This window comes from Scomber scombrus, chromosome 2 (genome assembly GCF_963691925.1).
Source record: "Scomber scombrus chromosome 2, fScoSco1.1, whole genome shotgun sequence".
Classification (NCBI taxonomy): Eukaryota; Metazoa; Chordata; class Actinopteri; order Scombriformes; family Scombridae; genus Scomber; species Scomber scombrus.
This window is the reverse complement of record NC_084971.1, coordinates 10,172,230-10,191,620: the sequence shown is the minus strand read 5'-3', so window position 1 is coordinate 10,191,620 and position 19,391 is coordinate 10,172,230. Positions and strand designations below refer to the sequence as shown.

Genomic DNA, 19,391 nt, shown 5'->3' with positions numbered 1-19,391 from the left:
AATGGAAGGACAGAGAAAGAACAGGTAAGAGAAAGCGAGAGTCGGACATAGAAAGAGAAGAGACCGTAGAAAAAATACAGCTAACTAAATATAGCAATACCGAAACGAACACGCGCCACAGAATTTCACAGAATTCCTGATATATAACATTTCACACACAGAGAATACACTTTGGACCTCATGTGAATGACAACACAGTACAAAACAGTAGAAATACAGTTACCACCATTGTGTAATATATATTTTCTATAGTACTTTTCTGAAAAAGAGTTCTTGGCTAGGCGGAGCAAGATGGGACTTCTCTGCAGCCACTGAAATCAGCAGGTCACATAAAATCTTGTGTATTGTTTTGGAAGTGTCCAGCAACCAGGGACCCTGTTCTGTTTGTGTCAATCTAAGCAATGAAACTTTCCAATTATATTACATATGTTTAAACATATGTAATCCATGTGTGTTTTGTTGTTTTAAATGTTCTGCATCTTGGTTCAGCTACTTCAAATGTAGTGTGCAGTGTGACATGATTATAAAGAACTTACTGATGTCTGGATCCACCAGCAGTTTAACTTGACACTGAACATTCGACTGATTGAAATGATAACTGAACAAAACAGCATGATTTTGGGCAATTCTATTTTTTGATTCTTTTTTTTTTTTCCTGGTCTGACATAAAATGACTTTTCCAGACTTTCAGTGACCGTAGGAACCCTGTGTATCTGTCCTGTGCTAAATGATCATGCGCTGACCAAAGGCTTGCATCTTTATAGTGCTGCTTCCATCCTCTCCTTCACCTGCACTGATCTGACACAGGTGACGGGAACGTGCTATAAGGGCGTTGTGAGCATAACTGCCCAGCTGTTTGAAGTCAGTGCAGGTGGAGGAGAGGTGGTCGGCAAACAAGAAGAATTACTCTGCTGCAGCTGAACTCCATTCTGACCCACCCCCCATTTATCTTTTCCCTCCCTCAAGACCGTGCATCTGTTTTTGACTTCACTATTGTAATCACGCTTGTCGCTGTTGCCACCTTCCCTGGTATGAGTGGACCAATGACAGATGACGCCATCCCTCCACCTCCTCCTCCCCCTCCGGCCCGGACCCCGACCCCGACAGTGGGGCTCCGGGCCACAGTCCTGGCAAAGGTCTGTAACGCCTCGTACTTAGACCTCAGAGCGTCCAGCTCAACGCGCATGGAAGCATTCTCGTTGGCCAGTTTGTCCACCTCCTGCTGCAGCTGGGCCTTCTGCTTCTCCAGCTCCTCCTTCTGGGTGACTCGCTTCACCCGGCAGCTGGCGGCGTAGCCCCGGTTCTTCAGGGTGCGACGCCGCTGTTTCAGTTGTAGGATCTCCTCTTTGGTGAGCCCTCGGAGGTGCTGGTTCAGCTCCCGCACTGACATGGTCACCAGCTCATCGTCCGTCAGGCTGGTGCCATTCTCCCCCGGCTCTCGCTTCACCTGGAGAAAGAGAGAGAGGAGGCGGGGGAGTGAAAAAGAGACAAATGTGCAAAGGACATCACAAGAGTAACGTACCTAATATGAAGAGTTCGGTGTTAAAAGAAATGTTCTCTCTTACCTTCAAGGCTTTGTTTCCTTTGTTAGTCGTCGTCATGCCACAAGAGCCTTGCTCTTCTGAACAGACCTACAGAGACACACCAGAACAAAATATAAGAGACATCATAAAAGACTGCTGAAGGTCTACATAGAGGTAGTTATGACAGTTAGAGCATCGATCAATATCAACTTAATCAATATGTATTGATACCCACCAGGACACGTGGAAACATATCAAATCCAGATCTACTGTTAGAGCTCCGCTGTGTGAGCATGTTGCAGTATTATGCATCTGAATCAAGGGTGCATGAGTGAAAGTGATAAACAAACATTTCTTAGAATTTCCCTAACTTCCTGTTTCCTGGTGTGTACCGCGACAGTGCCCACAACCTTTGTGTTGCTGAGCTCCTATTGGTTGGCTTCAGGCCAATAGGTATGAAATGAGCGTGAAAGAAGAGGAAGTGGTAGAATTTGTGGGAAGGACTCCAGGGGAAAAACCAACTGTTAGAGCCCTGATATATACACACACACACACACACACACACACACACACACACACACACACACACACACACACACAGACACACACACACACACACACACACACACACACACACACACACACACACACACACACACACACACACACACACACACACACACCTTACCAGAGACTGTAGCATAGAGACTGGAGAGAAGTATAAATAGCAGTAGATACAGACAGATACAGATCTACACCTAACAGGAATGAAAACATGAATATGAAACAACCAGAGAAAGCAAATAAAAATGATGTTGGCTTGTTTATGCCGAGGTGGAAACAAGGAACAAAAGGATGGAGACACAGAAGTCAACAAAGCGGGAGCAGGGAAGTGCAAAAGATGAGATCAGTCCTTAGAGTGCACAGCTCCACACACAGATGAGCATCTCCACAAGCTCTCAATGAGATGCTTTGTATGGTGCGTTGGTCTGGCTCTCATCTCTCAGACCTGTCTGTGTGTGTGTGTGTGTGTGTGTTCGTAATAAAGGGCGCCTATTGTTGCTGCCGCTGGGCGATCATCATGAGACCAGTCATGATGACTCAGCAGATTCCTGATCTCACTCTCCCTCCCTCCCCTCTTTCTCTCTCTCTCTTCTCTCCTGCCATGCAAATTTCTGCTCTCCTCTGTCACTATTTATCCCCCCTCCCTCTCTGTTTTTACACCCCTGACAACCCTCGAACTCCTTCCCAAAAATGTGAGAGTTTGCCCAAAATTCAGCTGCAGGCTGAGGAGCACCTGAAGGACAGACACCGCGGGGGGTCAAGAAGGGAACCTGCTTGCATGTGATTAGCTGTCTAGCAGACGGTGAAGTGCGGTTGTCCTCAAAGCATAAAACCTGCTTTTCAGCCAAACCGCCACACCCGATAACTGCTGATTCAGAAGTTTAGTTAAACCAATTTGCTGATTAAAGACAGCCCGTTCTCTCACTGTGTACACTTTTACTATCCGATGGATTTCACATCAGGGCTTGTTTAAAAAATGTAAGAAGCAGAAGTGCAATTAAGTTACATTTCTTCAGTCAATCACGAGTCGAGTGATTTTAAAGAGCTCCTTTTTTTTCGGAGGAAGTGATGACATGTAGGTGACACCAGGCAGCAGGTCTGTTGTTTCATTATTATTCTTTTCCCCTGTCGGAGGCACGGCACTGAGAGTGCCAGTGATCCTCACTCACAATGCACCTCTGTCTGTCTATGAGGGAGTGTGCGCGCGCGTGTGTGTGTGTGTGTGTGATCCTACAGTTATAAATAGCTGTAGATCAAAGAAGAAAAGCACATACAAGTAATCACACATGCACACGGCACACATGAAATGCACAGTAACTCTAAATTATTTGTGGGAAGACAGAAAGGAGTGAAGAAAGGAGTGAAAATCCTCCACATGAGGCTCGGAGTATTTGACTTCAGCACTTTAAGCGCTCCTTAATGGTTTTGGATCATTCAATTATGAACGGTCTTTGATTTAAACTGTATAGATACGGAGCTTCTTCTCAATAACCAAATGTCTCCCATCCTTGTGTTTTTGCCGGGATGCGCAGCCTCCCACAGCTGGAGGTGCATCATCGCACAATAGATGGATCAAAGGCATGAAGACTGAGGGTGGCTGTTGGGGGTGGGGTTGATGAAGAAGGGAGGAGAGGGGGGGGGGGGGGGGGGGGGGGGGGGGGGGGGGGGGGTGAAAACAGAGGGGCAAAAAGGAGGCTGTTTTCCTGCCAGGCACTGGTTTATTTCCCCTGTGCCCAAACCCCCGACCAACCCCCCCACCAACCCCCCTCGCCCCATCTACATACAAACAAAAAGTGTGCCGACAAGCACATACATCCCCCTGCCGCCATGCCAGTGGGGTACAATAAAACCCACACGTAAAACGATCGACTGCAAGAATGCAAATGTGCAAATGGAGTTATATTTAAAGTGCAAAACAATACACACGGTGTGAGGAAACTGGTGAACAGAGGTTTGATTCCTCATTTCACAGCAGCAGCTTCTTGTTTGGGGATTGTAAAGTGCCTCTGATAAAAGCAACTAGCAAATGGGATTATAAGATGTGCAAAAGAAGGATTTGTTGCATCTACTGTAAATCCACACTGACACAACTCCACAGTAATCAGCCTTAGTAGCTTTACGGTAACTGATGGACGTATTTCTGTAATCGTTTTAATCGACTAATCAAATTACATTTTCAACTCTGATCAGTTAAGAACGAGGAGGCAGCAACTACCTCAACATTTTTTTCATTATTGATTATCAGTAGATTAAATGTTGGTCCATAAAATGTCAGGGAAAAGTGAAAAATATCCATCATCACAGAGACCACAGTGATGTTTTTATATTGTTTTATCTTATATTGGTGGGCCAACACCCCAAAACCAAAAGATATTCACTTTCTCATAGCAGACAACAAATATTCACACTTGAGGACCTAGAAAAAAAAAATTGTTGTTGCTAATTTTGCTTTTAAATGAATCATCATTATTTGATTATCCAAATGACTGCAAATTGGTTTCCTCTCATTGGACTAATGAGTAATTATTTCAGCTGTAATTTGGGCACATCTACTGTATTATCATTAGTAGCGGCAGAGCTGGAAATATGAATCACTTTTTAAACTATTTCAAATGGTTTTGTTCTATTTGATTCAGTCACCAATTCTTTAGTTTGTTCACTCTTTCTCAAAGTTAAATGATCGCATCACCTATTCAAAGATAATTTATGTAGTTGTGTCACCGTCACCTCGACATTCAATACTGCCTCTTCATCTCCAACAAAACCTACAAAGCAGCTGTCGAATATTTCCAAAAAAGAGTTATCCCATCATGATTGTTTCTCTGTCCTTTATAATAAGATTTTAAAGGAGGTAGAAAAACATACAGAGGTGCTCTTAGTCAGCAGGGAGTTCACTGTTTTTGTCAGTGATTCAGTGCAGTCGTCCTGTTTGAAGATTAAATGTTAAACACGTGTTTGCAGGTGTGCCGAACATCTCCAGGTGGTCGCACCGAAGAGGACGTTTAGTTTGGATACTATTTCATCAAGGTTAGACCTACACCAATGCACTCACCTGCAGTAAACTAGTTAGTGTGTGTGTTGTCCGGGAGCACGGGCCAAGTGTAAGTCACCCAGGTTAAGGATCATCTGCTGAGCAAAGGCATCGCCATTCATCTTGAGCTACGACACACACACACACACACACACACACACACACACACACACACACACACACACACACACACACAAAGTGCCAGAGGTGTCCTTCCCATAATGCTTGCGGGGTGGTCGCTGCGGTGTGGTCAATGCCACCAGCCACTGTTGCTACAACAGACAGCGTTTTTGCTGTGGCATGCTGTATTTTTTATGGAGCAACTGAAAGAGCGCTGACGACTCAAGAGCAGAGCTGCTTACGGTTACAGCGGAGCAACAAAACACACACACACACACACACATAGAGGACAGGACGTGGGGACAGGGATGGGAAAAGAGGTGAGACGTGGTGGAGATGAGTAAAATACAGACAGCAGAGAGGAGAAGATAAGAAAGCGAGGAGAAAAGAGGGCGAGGAGGGTGCTAGGATAGCAAGGTGAAGACAGACTAGGTAAGAAAGGAGAAGAAGAAGGCAGAGGGGGTAAGGGGGTGCAGGGGGGTTTGCTGGTGGTGGTGAAGGAGGACTGAAAGAATGCTGACGTCTCCAGAGCTGATTAGCGTTACAGCGGAGACATCACACCCACAGCCGAGAAAAATGCTGAGTATGGAGGGAGGACGAGGTGGGATGTGGAGGGGTTGGGAGGGGGGGGGGGGTGCAAATGACAAGGGAGAAAGAAGAGAAGAAAAAGAGAGGCAAGTGAGTAGGGAGGAGGAGGAGGAAGAGAGAGCAGGGGATGGAGGAACGCCAATGAGGAGGAACGGGACGGGAGGAGGCAGAGGGAGGGAGGGCAGAGAAGGAGGAAGAAGGGGTGGGGGGGTGGGAAAGCGTTTGGGTGAAAACGCATCCTCAACACATTTGTAAGAGCTTAGCTGTTGGGTACGGAGGCGGGTGAGGGGAGGAGAGGGAGAGACAGAGAAAGAGAGAGAGAGAGGAACAGGGAGGGAGGAATGGATGGAGGGGGATTGGGGTCACAAAAAAAAACCTGAACTCAGCAACGACACGACTAAAACCTCCAATTAGAAAAGTTCTGAAGCAGATCCAATGCAATAAAACTACTGCTGACCATTTCTCTCTCTCTCTCTCTCTCTCTCCCTCTCTCTCACACACACGCACACACACACGAAAAGCTTCACATCCCGTCCTGTTGACAAATCAAGTCCCGCAGAATGGGGGTGAAGGCAGTGATCATGGGACTTTTCAGATAGATTAAACAGCAACAAGACATAAAGAGCTACTCCTTTCCTTTCCTTTCAAGTAGTGCAGACCGACAACTCTGTGTGTGTGTATGTGTGTGTGTGTGTGTGTGTGTGTGTGTGTGTGTGTGTGTGTGTGTGTGTGTGTGTGTGTGTGTGTGTGTGTGTGTGTGTGTGTGTGTGTGTGTGTGTGTGTGTTGGCTGCAGACATAGCTCTAATTAATCTTGTTTTAGAGAACCTTTTGCTCTGGACACCGCCGCCACACAGAGAGGAATTTCTTAGAAAGAGACTTCTTACTTAAAAGCTGGTGGCATGCTCACACACAAACACACAAACACATACACACACAAACACACACACACACACAAACACAGAGGAAAATAAATAGCCAGATTAGGCGCTTGCTTCAAAAACGACCCGGGGGCTGGTGTGCGTGGGTGTACGCAGAGCATAAACAAGCCGGCGTATAGAGGATGATCAAGAATAGATCGTAAGAGTCACAAGTCATTTGTGATGCTGTGGCAAGTCTGTTTTTACTGAATAATCCGTCCGTAACAACTGTATTAACTGCGTCTTCTCCCTCAGCCAGCTCTGTGAGCAATAACAGGAGAACAGAAAGAGCCAGACGCCGCCAGGACACAGAAAAGACATGATGGGAAGACATAAAGGTGCAAAACGCACAGAGTGTGAATTAAAACCTCAGAGCGCCACAAACCTGGCTGCAGTCCACCTTGCCTGTGTTTAAAAAAAGAGAGAGAGAGAGAGATAGAAAAAAGGGGGAGAGAGAGAGAAAAAAGAGGGAGCATTGAGCTCATTGATCTAGTGTGGGCCAAGGGTGTTGAGGGAGTTGGTAAATAATTAACGGTGAGCGCTGTGTGGAGGCTAATTGAGAATTAGGAATCAGATCAGCGATAATGGCAACCTGTGTATAGGGAGGCTCACAGCAGTGATGCAGGACCACGGAGAAAGAAGAGGAGAAGAAGAGAGTGAGGGGCAGAAAAGACACCAGTTTGAGCTCTGCGTGTGTGTGTCTGTGTGTGTGTGGAGAGAGAGCAGGAAGCTATTAACAGAGAGCTTTGCAGAGCGTGAAATAAGCACGATAACAAAGAGGGAGAGGAGAGAAAACACAGAGAGGGTGAAGGAAAAGCCCCTCATATACATATTATAATATATGGAGAGAGAAGAGCGATCACTTTCACACTTTTCTGAGAGTTCAAAAAGGATACTGTGTGTGTGTGTGTGTGTGTGTGTGTGTGTGTGAGCGTGCGCAGTGGTTAAGCGTGCGCGAGGCAGTGTTTGTGCAAGTGTTATTAAAGGCGAGAAAAAGTCCTGGCGTCAACACGTTTTTCCCATTCCAGGTAGTAAGTCGGAGTGTGATGACAAATTTCCCAACACAAGCAAAAAAAAACTGCACTGTCAGGCAATCGAGCCCCGGCTCCTTTTTTTTCATAAGTGCCTTTTTTTTCCTTTTTTTTTTTTTTGAAGAGGAGACGAACATGTACTGTAGGTTAAGTTAGTGTTTCTCTTTGTGTGTGTGAATAAGAATCAGAGGGCTGCGAGGAAGACAGAAGTAACTTAAATGATATGTTAGATTTATTTCCCCCCCAAACGCTGAACAGCAAGAGTAACTAATTTAAGAGCACAGGGAGTTTAATGTGACTCTGTGTGGATGATCGTCATCATCATCATCATCATCATCATCAGGAATATCAAAAACCTCGAGACAAACATTTTACTATAAGTACACTCAGGAGGAAACATGCAGCTCATAGTGGTGCCTTCAGGGAGCAGTGGCCTTTGGCACTTTGGGACATTCCTGGTGACCATGTTAAGGTTTCCCATTTGTTGCCACTCATTGAAGACGATATGACAGAAACTGTGACACACACACACACACACACACACACACACACACACACACACACACACACACACACACACACACACACACACACACACACACACACACACACACACACACACACACACACACACACATTCTTTCTCTGGGTGTGTGTGTGTGTGTGTGTGTGTGGGTGTGCACGCGCACACATTCACAGGTTACATTGCATTGCATTGATCCTCTTTTCTCCCCTTGTTTCCAATTCAGATTAAAAGACACCACAATAGATGGTAACTGGGGAAAAACATCGATATTTCACACACTTCAATATACTTTTAGATGACGTGTTTATATGCGAAATTTCACATCAATTATTCACTAAATAACAAGCAAGGAAAGTAACACTAACTGGTTCGTATGTGTCAGTCTTCATCATCCATGTAGGGTTGCAATTTATGGTTTTATTTTATTTTATTACGTTATCAGTTAATCTGACTATTTACTTGGTCTTTAAAATGCCAAAAAAATGATATTGAAAACCTTCCTACAGTCCAAAACCTGAAGATACACAGAAGAAAGCAAAACAATGTCACAATTGAGAAGCTGGAACTAATTTTTTCTTGAAATTGTATTTAATAATTATCAAAACAGTTGCTGTTAGTTTGATGTCGCTCATTTCAGCTCCATAATCTGTTTTTTTTTAAGAATAGAGTTTGGGGAAGATCAACTCAGTGATACACAACAAACTTTATCAGGACTAAAGTTACACTTCATCCCTTCAGTTAAATTTGATCATTTGAAGCTGATCTGATGGAGTTATTGTGAAGAGGTGCATGATGTGAAGTGTAGTTTCTAAACCTGGCTTCAATGTGAACAAGGAAATTAAAATTAAGGGGAGAACTGTCGTTGCGTGGAAATAATTTATTTCCACAGGTGAAGCAAAAAGCTGGTGACGCTCACACTGATCTTGGTTCCTTTTCTTTGCTCCTTGGACTTGATCCACTCTGTGTGTGTGTGTGTGTGTCTGTGTGTGTCTCTGTGTGTGTTTTTTTATTTTATTTAAAAGGTTTAGAAATTCATACCACAATTCTGGGATCGTCACACTGCAGTTAAAAAATGCGGCAAGTTGGCGCATGGAGATGATGCAACTGGTAGACAACCGCTGGTACGGATGCTGCTGTTAGCGGAGCCTCGCATCTCGCAGCAAGCTACTGTCTCCATTAACTGGAACATCCTCAATAAAACCTCCAAAATAAACCCAGAGGTCCTCGGAGGGAAAAACATGAGAACTTTACTCAAAGAGCACAGAACACAGAGCGATAATTGATACAGAAAAGCAGCTTTGTAATACTGGTGTCTGATCACACCACAATCTCTTCAGCACAGAGGGTCGGATCAGTGATATGAGCCTCTTAAACTCAACTTAAATTTGTTTTCCATTTCCTAATCCTGTTGACTTTTCGTGCATGTTGCAATGGGATTTATCTTGATTTTGTACAGTTTTCGGTTCTCGGAGAGGTTATGTAAATAAGGAGTCGAGACACTTGTAGAGGGAGGGTACACACACGCACCGACACACACCGACACACACACACAAAAGGAGACAAGCAGCACATTCACACAGAAGCAGAAAAAAAACAGTGGAGCATAGCAATGATTATGCACCAGATCTGCTTACACCATATTTCATCATTACTGTGGAGAAAAAACACTCAACTATTGATCTGCCCCACTGCTTCTATCTGCTCCTCTCTTTCTCTCTCTCACCACTCTCCGACTCCGTCTTTAATTCCTGCTTTTACTTCTCTCTTTTTTACTTCTCTCTCACTCGCAGAAATTTGCAAGCATAACAAGACTTTTCTGAAATGGATCCTAGTAGTAAACAAGATCATAAACACGCAGACTACTTAAAATGTGTCTTCCAAACACCAAACTGTCTAACGCACAGCCATGTACAGCACACACACACACACACACAGACACACAGAGGAGGAGGAGGAGGAGGAGGTGGTGGACACAATATTGTGAACACCTGTGCAATCTAATGCAATCCAGTACGATAGCCCTGCAATAAATGCTGCCTTTGTGCCGCTTCTTCTTCTTCTTCTTCTTCAGTGCAGTCCCAGCAGGAGGAGGGATACAGAAACCTTACCAACAGCAACATTTTATAACATAACGCTGTACAAACCCAAAACATCATTAACTACCGCCTCATTAAAGACTTTAATCCAAACCTCATTTACATTTAAGACTGAGTATTGAATGGACTAACTTTTTTTGGGCACAGACCACAATGTTTCCATAGCGCTGCGTTTCAAAACCAGCTCAATATCTGAAGTTAACACTGAGTGTTCTCTCAGTTTGTTTGTCTTGTTTGTTTATTCTTTAATATGATATTTTCTAGGTTACGTCACAGTTTTGCTGATTTCAGACTTTATTTGTATTTGTGCAAAGTTTATGTGCGGCTGCTCTGCGTTAAGACAAAATGTAACACTGCTGCATTTTTGTTTGGCTTGTTTTGTTAAATGGGATGAAGGACAGGTTTATACTTTTATATTCCTTAAACTAATCTAATAAAATAGTGTTTTTGTAAGTGTATAAGGTATCAAAACAAGCAGTCTTGTACTGGCAGAAAGTTGAATATTATAAGCTTCACAGAGGTAACATCTATAGCAGGCTTTGGTATTTTACTCCATGCTTGTAAGCGTCCGTTCCTTCTAAACTTTGACTAAGACACAACCGAGACATTCCTAATCGCAAATATGAGAAGAGCGTCAACTAAATATCATTCGTCACTGATTATTCACCTATCTTTTTATTGATTGTACTTTAAAATGTTGACGTATTCAACAGGGGCTAAGGTGAAAAAAAGATTTGCGAGTCTGAAAAGTTGTCTAGGGGGAAATGTTTGTGATGTAGTGAATGAAATATTAAATGAATTGAAAACTGCTCAGGTATGCGGCCTGAGAACTTTAAAACCTGTATTCAAACCAACAAGTCCTCCAAATGACACGACCACATAGGACTGAATTTACAACCTGTAGTGTCGGACTCATTCAAAATGTTTGTTTTGTCAAAAAAAAACAGATATTCAGTTTGCTTTCATAGAGGAGCAATAATTCACATTGGAGAAGCTAATACCAGTGAATTCTTGGCTTTTTTAATTTAAAATGACGTATCAAGTATTGATTCATTCTTTATCGATCAGCTAATTGATTAATTGACGAGTCATTTCATGTCTGCACATGACTGCGTGTCTTCCTTCCGGCTGACTAAACGCTTATCTTAGCTCAAAAGCTCCAGTCCCATCCGTCCTCTCCAACAAAGCCAGAGGAGGTTTTACACAGTGTTTCATCAACTTGACCTCTGTGCATACAAGGAGTCCAACAAGTTTATATGAGCGCGCACACACACACACACACACACACACATACACACGCACACACACACACACACACACACACACACACACACACACACACACACACACACACACACACACACACACACACACTCCTGTGATGTGGTGAAACAAGACTGATGTTACGCTCATTATTCAGGACTTCCTCCTGAAGAGAGAAGCTCCAGGTCGGACATTGTGAAGGGATGAAAAGGAATCAACTGCCAAGCGTACAATGTTGTAACAGCCAACTAACTGATAGTAAAATTACTTCCCATTGCTACATCGTCTTTCTACATTTTGCAAGTGCAGCTAGAAAAACTCTCACACTTTTTAACACTGGAGCTCACACACTTACAGCTCCACAGCCACTAGCATCTTATAGGTGTTTTATATATCTTGGTTTGCTCTCTCTCTCTCTCTCACACACACACACACACACATTCGCACACATGCGCACGACAAGGCAGAGAAACTAGCTGTGGTAAAGTGAAAACGCCATCTGTCAAGCGAGAGCGCATTTGCTTCGCCTCAGCATTTTCGGGGGAATGCCTTGAAGACAAAAAGGTCCTTGTTCTCAATCTCTCCGCAAATCCCATCTCTCATTCTTCCTTCATCCCCCCTTGCTCCGCGCGCCTTGCCGCTCCGCCACCATCAGCAAAGTTGCACACATAAGCATTGGTCAGCGTTCAATTACCGTGAACACCAGGGAAGGATGGGGAAAGTACTTGACAGAGAAATGCACTTCAAGCACTGATTAAATACTGATACCAAGTATAAAAAGCTTAGCCCCTAGGTTGTGTGTGTATGTGTGCTTAGAGAAGGAAATGGGAAACTGTGTATGTGTGTGTGTGTGTGTGTGTGTGTGTGTGTGTGTGTGTGTGTGTGTGTGTGTGTGTGTGTGTGTGTGTGTGTGTGTGTGTGTGTGAGAGAGAGAGAAAGACAGTAAAGGGGGGTGGGTGGGGGGTGTTAGGGGGTGCTCTTCTCTCCAATACTGATACAACTGTTTCATCATTATGACCCTCTATTACAGTACTCGCCAACTTGCTTACTACATACTTTTGATACTCTCCGAAGAGTGCTGACTCTAACTAAAGCGGCTGATATGGAGTCATTAGGGGGTGAAGTTTCTGTTTTTCTTGAGCCCACAGAGCTTCCCTATTACTCTTCCGTGTTTAAGAGTTGCATTGCTCATAGGTTGCTACCTGGCAGCAGATAATGGCCCATCTACGAGAGATCAATCAGAGGCGCATTATAGTTCATTGATTTCTTTTTTTAGCATGTGTCTCTTGTGTGGGTTAATGAGCAGTCAGTGCTCCACGTCAGTGTGTCCTTTCCTCCAATTTGCATTTGATGTGTAAGTATGTATTTATAGATGGTTGACAAATGAAAGGAAAAAACAACATGAAGTGTCTGAGTAAGGTGTTGGGCCACCAGATCAGCTTCAGTGTGACTTACAATTGATTTTACAAGCCTCTACTGGAGGGGTGAACATCATTCTTCCAAAACCTAATTTGGTGTCTTGATGATGATGATGATGGGGCGTCTAACACGTCGCCCCAAAATCTCCCATAGGTGTTCATTTGGGTTGCGATGTGGTGACTGTGAAGGTCATAGCATCTGATTCGAATCATTTTCATACTCATCAAATCATTGAGTGACCCCTCGTGCTCTATAGTGGAGGGCACTGTCATCGTCAAAGAGACCACTCCCACCAGGATGGAAATGTTTCATCAGAGGATAAAGGTGATCACTCAGAAATATTTAGTACTGATTTGCAGTGACTCTTCTCTCTAATAAGCATGCCAGTAAAATGCCCCCCCACAGCACAGCAGACCCCCTCTCTGTAGGTGTCAAACATTCAGACCTGTAGTGTTTTCTCGGAGCAGGCCATACATGCACTGGTGAAGGATGACTCATCTGACCATATCACTTTTTGCCACAGTGTCTATGTTTTTTGCACCACTGAACTCTGCGCATTCATCTTTGTAATGAGGGCTTTATGCACTGCTACCCTGCTATAATATCACTCTCTATGTAATTGTCGACTGTTCTTGGTGACACGGTGTGATCACATCCTGTGCTGACATTCTCAGTCACCTGAAGAAGAGTTGCGCTTCTGCTTTTCCTGACATATCACACTAATGAACGAGCATCATGGTCGTCGAATATGTGCTGTCGACCACAATTTCCAACCCTATTTACTGAAGTCTTTCCCATAGATCTAAATGCAGATGTCACTCCAGTCTCTGTTCCTATTCTGACAACAGCCAGCTGAGCAGTCTATGTGACTGAAGCTCCTGCCATCCGTGCCCTAACAATGAACCCTTTTCCAAAGTCATCTGGATCTTTTCCTCTTGCCATTTTCGGGGAAAAAAATCACAATCAACTGGGCTTGCTCAGCATTTTTTAGACATACCACAGAGCTTGATTGGATGTTAATTGCTTAATTGTACCATGCAGTGCACCTGTGTGGAAGCATCCATTATGTTTCTCCACTCATTTATTCCTTCAATGTGTCACCTGTCAGTATATATTTCATGATATCTACACACTAATATATTTTTTTACTTTTAAATTTTTCACAAAAGGTGAGCGAGGTCACTTCAAATATATCAAGGGCAGCAAGAATCACTGGTTGACTGCTGTGAAACGGGTTTCTTCAATCAGTCAAAAATGAAAACTGAATAATTTACACCATATGCCTCACTTCTGCGTGCACACTCTGTCCATTTGCCTTAAATCCACTTGAACTGATGATAAGAGCCTGTAAACCTGACTGAGAGAGAAATGAGCACATGTAGCACTAATAACATTTCAAACACTCATTCCTCAGCTCACACGAGTCCCTAATCATCCCATAAACACGTCAACATCCACTACATGACCGGGCCTATTTATTTCAAAGCCAAGCCCCCAGCATAAACCGAGCTCTTCCTTCCCTCGCTTCAGACCTTTGTCCGCCCGCCCGCCGCCGGTGCCATGTTGCCATGGCTCCCTCATGCCTCCGCTCTGCTCGCGCAAACGTTGAGAAATAACAACGTTGTGATGAATCAGCATCTCTGTGGTGAGCCCGGCCGGTGCAAAGCGAGGCAGAACCGGGAGACAGACCGGTTCACTCCGTTTAAACCGACGGTACAAGTCACTTAAACGTGAAAGAAAAAAACACACCAGCTTATGTTAGTAGAGACATAAGGTGAAGGCCTGTCGGAAGAAGAGCGTCTGACACAAAGCAAATGTCACAAACAGCCGGTGCCCTCCTGCTCACCGGCTAACTGCTGCACGGTTGACAGTTACACAAACACCGCATTGACAGTTTATTGTTTGTTGTTGTCGCCGGGCTTTTGTTTATTTATTTATTTTTGTTAATAAAGTCACACCGGCAACTAAGCAAACAGCGAGTGAACGAGAGGAAACGTCAAGAGAGTGTGAAATAGTCAACATAAAATCAACTATTGAAGGAACAGCTGACTGGCCGTCTTACCTGTGAAGTCAATCCGCAGACTGACAACGGCTCGCTCCGTCCGCCGACGCCGGTTCAGCACCTCCGAGCGCGGACAGTCGGAGCAGCTACTACCACTGAGGTTATGGTTCTTGTCGAGGGTTTCCCGCTGCTCTACGTTGTAATTCTACAATCAAGGTTTTCCCCCCGGGCTCTTCTTACTTTCAGTCTTTTTTAAAATATCTAATCATTTCAGTAGCCAGAAACAAGGGAATCCCCATGCAGGCATACCAGCGGCGCACACAGCCGACCCGCACGCTCCTCTAATTCCGACACATGGCTCCTTCTTCTTTTTTTTTAAAGCATGACAACCGCACACCCCCTTTGTCTATGTGTATTATGTTATTATGAAATCACCGGTCGGTCGGTCGGTCGGTCGGCTTAGCCGCTCAAGCAACCGAGCGGGTCTCGGTGCTGGATGACGACCGGATCGTGATGATTCAGCACTAGCTGACTACAGCCCTTTAAACGAGTTGGGCTGGACGGGACAGCGCAGCAAAAACAACACATCTATATTCAGCACTTTTTGAGGAATTTCAGTTTTTCAAGATTTCGACAGCTGACTCACCAGAAGTCAAACAGGCGCCTTTTCGCCCAACGCACTGTCGACGGTTGAGGTTTCGCCGATGTTTGGTCGACCCGATGTGGAGAGAGACAGTTGGAGAAATGTTTTTTTTCCGCTCACGCCTTCTCGCAGGTCTCTACATATATCCACTCCTTCCTCGCTTGTTTTAGTCTATGGTCGGAGGCGCCAGACGTCAAATGATGTTTAGATCACATGGTTTCATTCATGAAGGATCTACGCAGCCCGCATTTAAAGAGACATGAGACACCAGACTACTACTTTGTGATGGACTATGTTCCACAGCCAGTGTGGAAACTGTGACAAGACAGCCCCACCTCTCTGCAAATGTCTAAACTTAGAGCTAACATTAGGAACTGATTGGCTCAAACTATAGTACAGTGATGGAAGGAGTAATAAAACTACCGCTACTGATGCTTGAAGAATGATTTATTTATTTAGTTATTGTTGTTGAACACCATCAAAAAGTGGGAAATTGATAAATTTAGCAAATTAAATACGCCAATAGCAGAGTTGCATTTTGTTTGCAATTTTACGTTTTTTCCATCTCATCAAAAAATGACAGCTTTAAAATGAGGCTACATGCTATTTGAAAGTTGAAAAACAGAGAAAGCTAATTAACATAGTCAGCATATAAGCATCTATCCACATACAGAAATAAGCATACAGCACTAATTCCACACAGAGACATAGGCTACACTTGTTTAAACAGGTCCTGTTTTTTAAACTCGTGAATTTCACCACAGAAATGAAATCTGACATGTACTTCCTCTAAAAGACGGACATGATAAGGCAGTATAAAAAATAATGAGTTCCTGACTCAGGTTCCAGCGAACAGACACAGACCTACATGAGTAGGCTATATGACACTGGGGGATCAAAATCAACTTTTCATAGGTTTAATATGCATTTTGTTAAATATGAGTTATACTTTTTTTTGGTAATTTCACAGCAGTCTCTAGTTTTTAATTGACTAGTTGGCTGCCTGACAACGTTATATCTTGTTTTCCCACTTTGTTTTAGAGCAGTAGCTAATTGAAAGGCTAAAGAAGACAAATAGTACCATAAAACTCTATAAACTGATCATATATCATTTACAGTACAATTCAGAAACTGAATTGTAGGGACCGATGTAAAGCAGTTCATCAATATTCCATTTCCACTTATGTGAAACTAATGACTTTTCATACAAGACCAGAAAGCACTCAACTGATATTAGCTGCCTATTTCCAGATAAAGCCACTCAGTTTATATATATATAAATAAATAAAAAACAGTCACTGCCAGGCTGCTTAAAGTAAGGATTTGAGACATCACAGGAATTAGTAATGGTATTTTTTGTACAAAAATGTTTGTACAAATATAATCATGCAGTGTAAGATTAGATTTCAAAATGTGTCTCTGGGGTTTTGATAGGTTTTTTGTCCCCCAGTGCATATCAAAAGCAGTTTTTCATTCATAGGGGCTCAGGACTGACTGATAAATAAGATACAGAGGCAGTAGAGGAAAATCTCAAGTACAGTACTAAAGTAAGATTTTGAGATACTTTTGTGCATTTAAGTATTTTGAGCTAAGCATTTTACATTTTGGAAAAAATCTTGCACTTTTTACTCAGTTTATTCAACAACTATATTTATTGCAAAGTTAATTTGCTGTTAAAGTAAAAGGAATTTGAAGATTTTACATACAAAAAGTACTTTAAGCTTCTAAAATCTACTTTTTGAAAACACTTCGACTTGTTCTGCTTTCATGTTAACACATCAGTAATACATGTTAATATAGTAGAGCTATTTAATATTAAAAAAAAGGTTATTCTGTATAACTACTTGATATTTGTGTACATTCTGCTGCTGATAATATTTTTTTTTTTACTTCTATAATATTCTAAATGTAGATCTTTTACTAGTAATGGAGTTTTTTTTTTAACATTGTGGTTTTGCTGCTTTGACACAAAGATAGTGTTACAATACTTCTTCCTCTACTGAATGAACACTTTTGTGCGTGTCTGATTGCCAGATAAGCATCAGTAGACCAGAACACAGGACGCACTCAGGAACTCTGTGGACCTGTACAGCGCAGGTTGACATGAGAGGGAAGCCCATAGTGCAGATTCATTAGCTGTGTGGTAACTCAACTGTCAGGGCTTCCTCTTTCTGTGACCGTTTCACCAGACAGCTGCACCTAGCTGATACTGTATCAGACCTGAGATCACACTTGTGGACGAGTCACACACACACACACACACACACACACACACACACACACACACACACACACACACACACACACACACACACACACACACACACACACACACACACACACACTACTGACAACACAGCCGTGCACAAACAGTGAAACAGAGGCACATGGAAGACTGACTTCCCACAAACAAACACTCTCCTGGCTCGCCTCTCCTTAGTTTTTTTTTTTATTTCAGAGAGGATTAGGTGGATGTTTGGTGGTGGTGATGGAGAACTGAGAATGAAAGAAAAAGCCTCTTCCATCTATGCACTCATCTTGGTTTCTGGCACACCTCCTGGCCTTGATAAGATATGCAAACAACCATGTTACTGCAAAGGTCAGTGATTACATTGATTGAATGGAGATGACAGGTAGCATCTGGCCTACCTGTGGATAGAAATCCCATGCTGGGCTGAGCCACACACACACACACACACATACACACAGTCTCTCACTCTCTCTCACATGCACGTACAGTCCAAACTTCCCACTCAGGATTATCTGCCATTGAACTGCCATCTTAGACCCGCTGCTGGTGTCAAGATGATTGACGTAGAGCACGTCCTCTTCACCTTGGGTGGAAGAGAGGCGCTCAGAGCCGCCCGACCAGCGAAAGGTAACAGAAGTCTAATAATGAGAGGCAAATGGAAGTCTCTCCAGGAATGGCTAATCTTAACGGACAGCGCCAGGAGCAAGCGGAGAATAACCTTTTGGAATAAAAGAGGGATTACCAAAACACTTCAGCGGCGGAGGAAAAACCATTGCACGCACAAATAAACAGCCTGAGTGCACTAAGAGCATGTGGGCCGCAATTTAATCAAGGGACGCTGCTGTATGTGTGTGTGTGTATATATATATATATATATATATGTGTGTGTGTATTAGTTTAAGGAAAATAAACTAATCCTACAACAGCTATAACTTGTTCAATTATAATGAGGACACGGCTCTTCACAAACCGTCATTTTTCTTCCATCATTTTTACTTCGCCATTATGCACCTGTGTATTGCCTGAATAGACCCACGAGCCTATCTCATTCCCACACAAAGTGGCATCTGTTAATCCCAAATGTAGCAGCCTGGAGTGCAAGAATGGGCCAAAATATCTAAAAACTACTTTACAGCCTTCAAGTTGAGCTGACAATTTCCTATAGCTGACTGCAATCTCCTAATATACCCAAATGTTACTGCACTTCTGCCCCCGACTATCACACTAATTCAAAACTCATTGATATTTGGTTTTTAAGCTGGTAGTCCCGCCGTGTTTCTGAACCGGTGAGGTAATAATTACACGCGCACCTCTAGGTGACGAGGGAAGAGCTGCTGGAGGAGATGGCTGGATCTGGAGGGAGATCCACACGCTGGTCATATGTCCTGCTGACAGAAAGCTTCTAAAATTGGACCC

The 19,391-nt window shown here is 43.4% G+C and overlaps 1 protein-coding gene across 2 annotated transcripts; it reads right to left on the bottom strand.

The window, feature by feature from the left end:
- Nucleotides 1–961: 961 nt before the first annotated feature.
- mafgb (v-maf avian musculoaponeurotic fibrosarcoma oncogene homolog Gb) lies at nucleotides 962–15,966 on the bottom strand. 2 transcript variants are annotated; one of them, XM_062427093.1, is made up of 3 exons: nucleotides 15,728–15,966; nucleotides 1,566–1,631; nucleotides 962–1,447 (listed from the first exon to the last, which is right to left on the bottom strand). In XM_062427093.1, the coding sequence occupies exons 2-3, from the start codon at nucleotides 1,599–1,601 to the stop codon at nucleotides 962–964; spliced, it is 522 nt and encodes a 173-aa protein (XP_062283077.1). In that variant the 5' UTR covers nucleotides 1,602–1,631; nucleotides 15,728–15,966. The 2 variants fall into 2 exon arrangements, with proteins under 2 accessions (XP_062283077.1, XP_062283085.1); XM_062427101.1 differs by lacking the exon at nucleotides 15,728–15,966 and adding an exon at nucleotides 15,142–15,432.
- Between the last annotated feature and the right edge of the window lie 3,425 nt (nucleotides 15,967–19,391).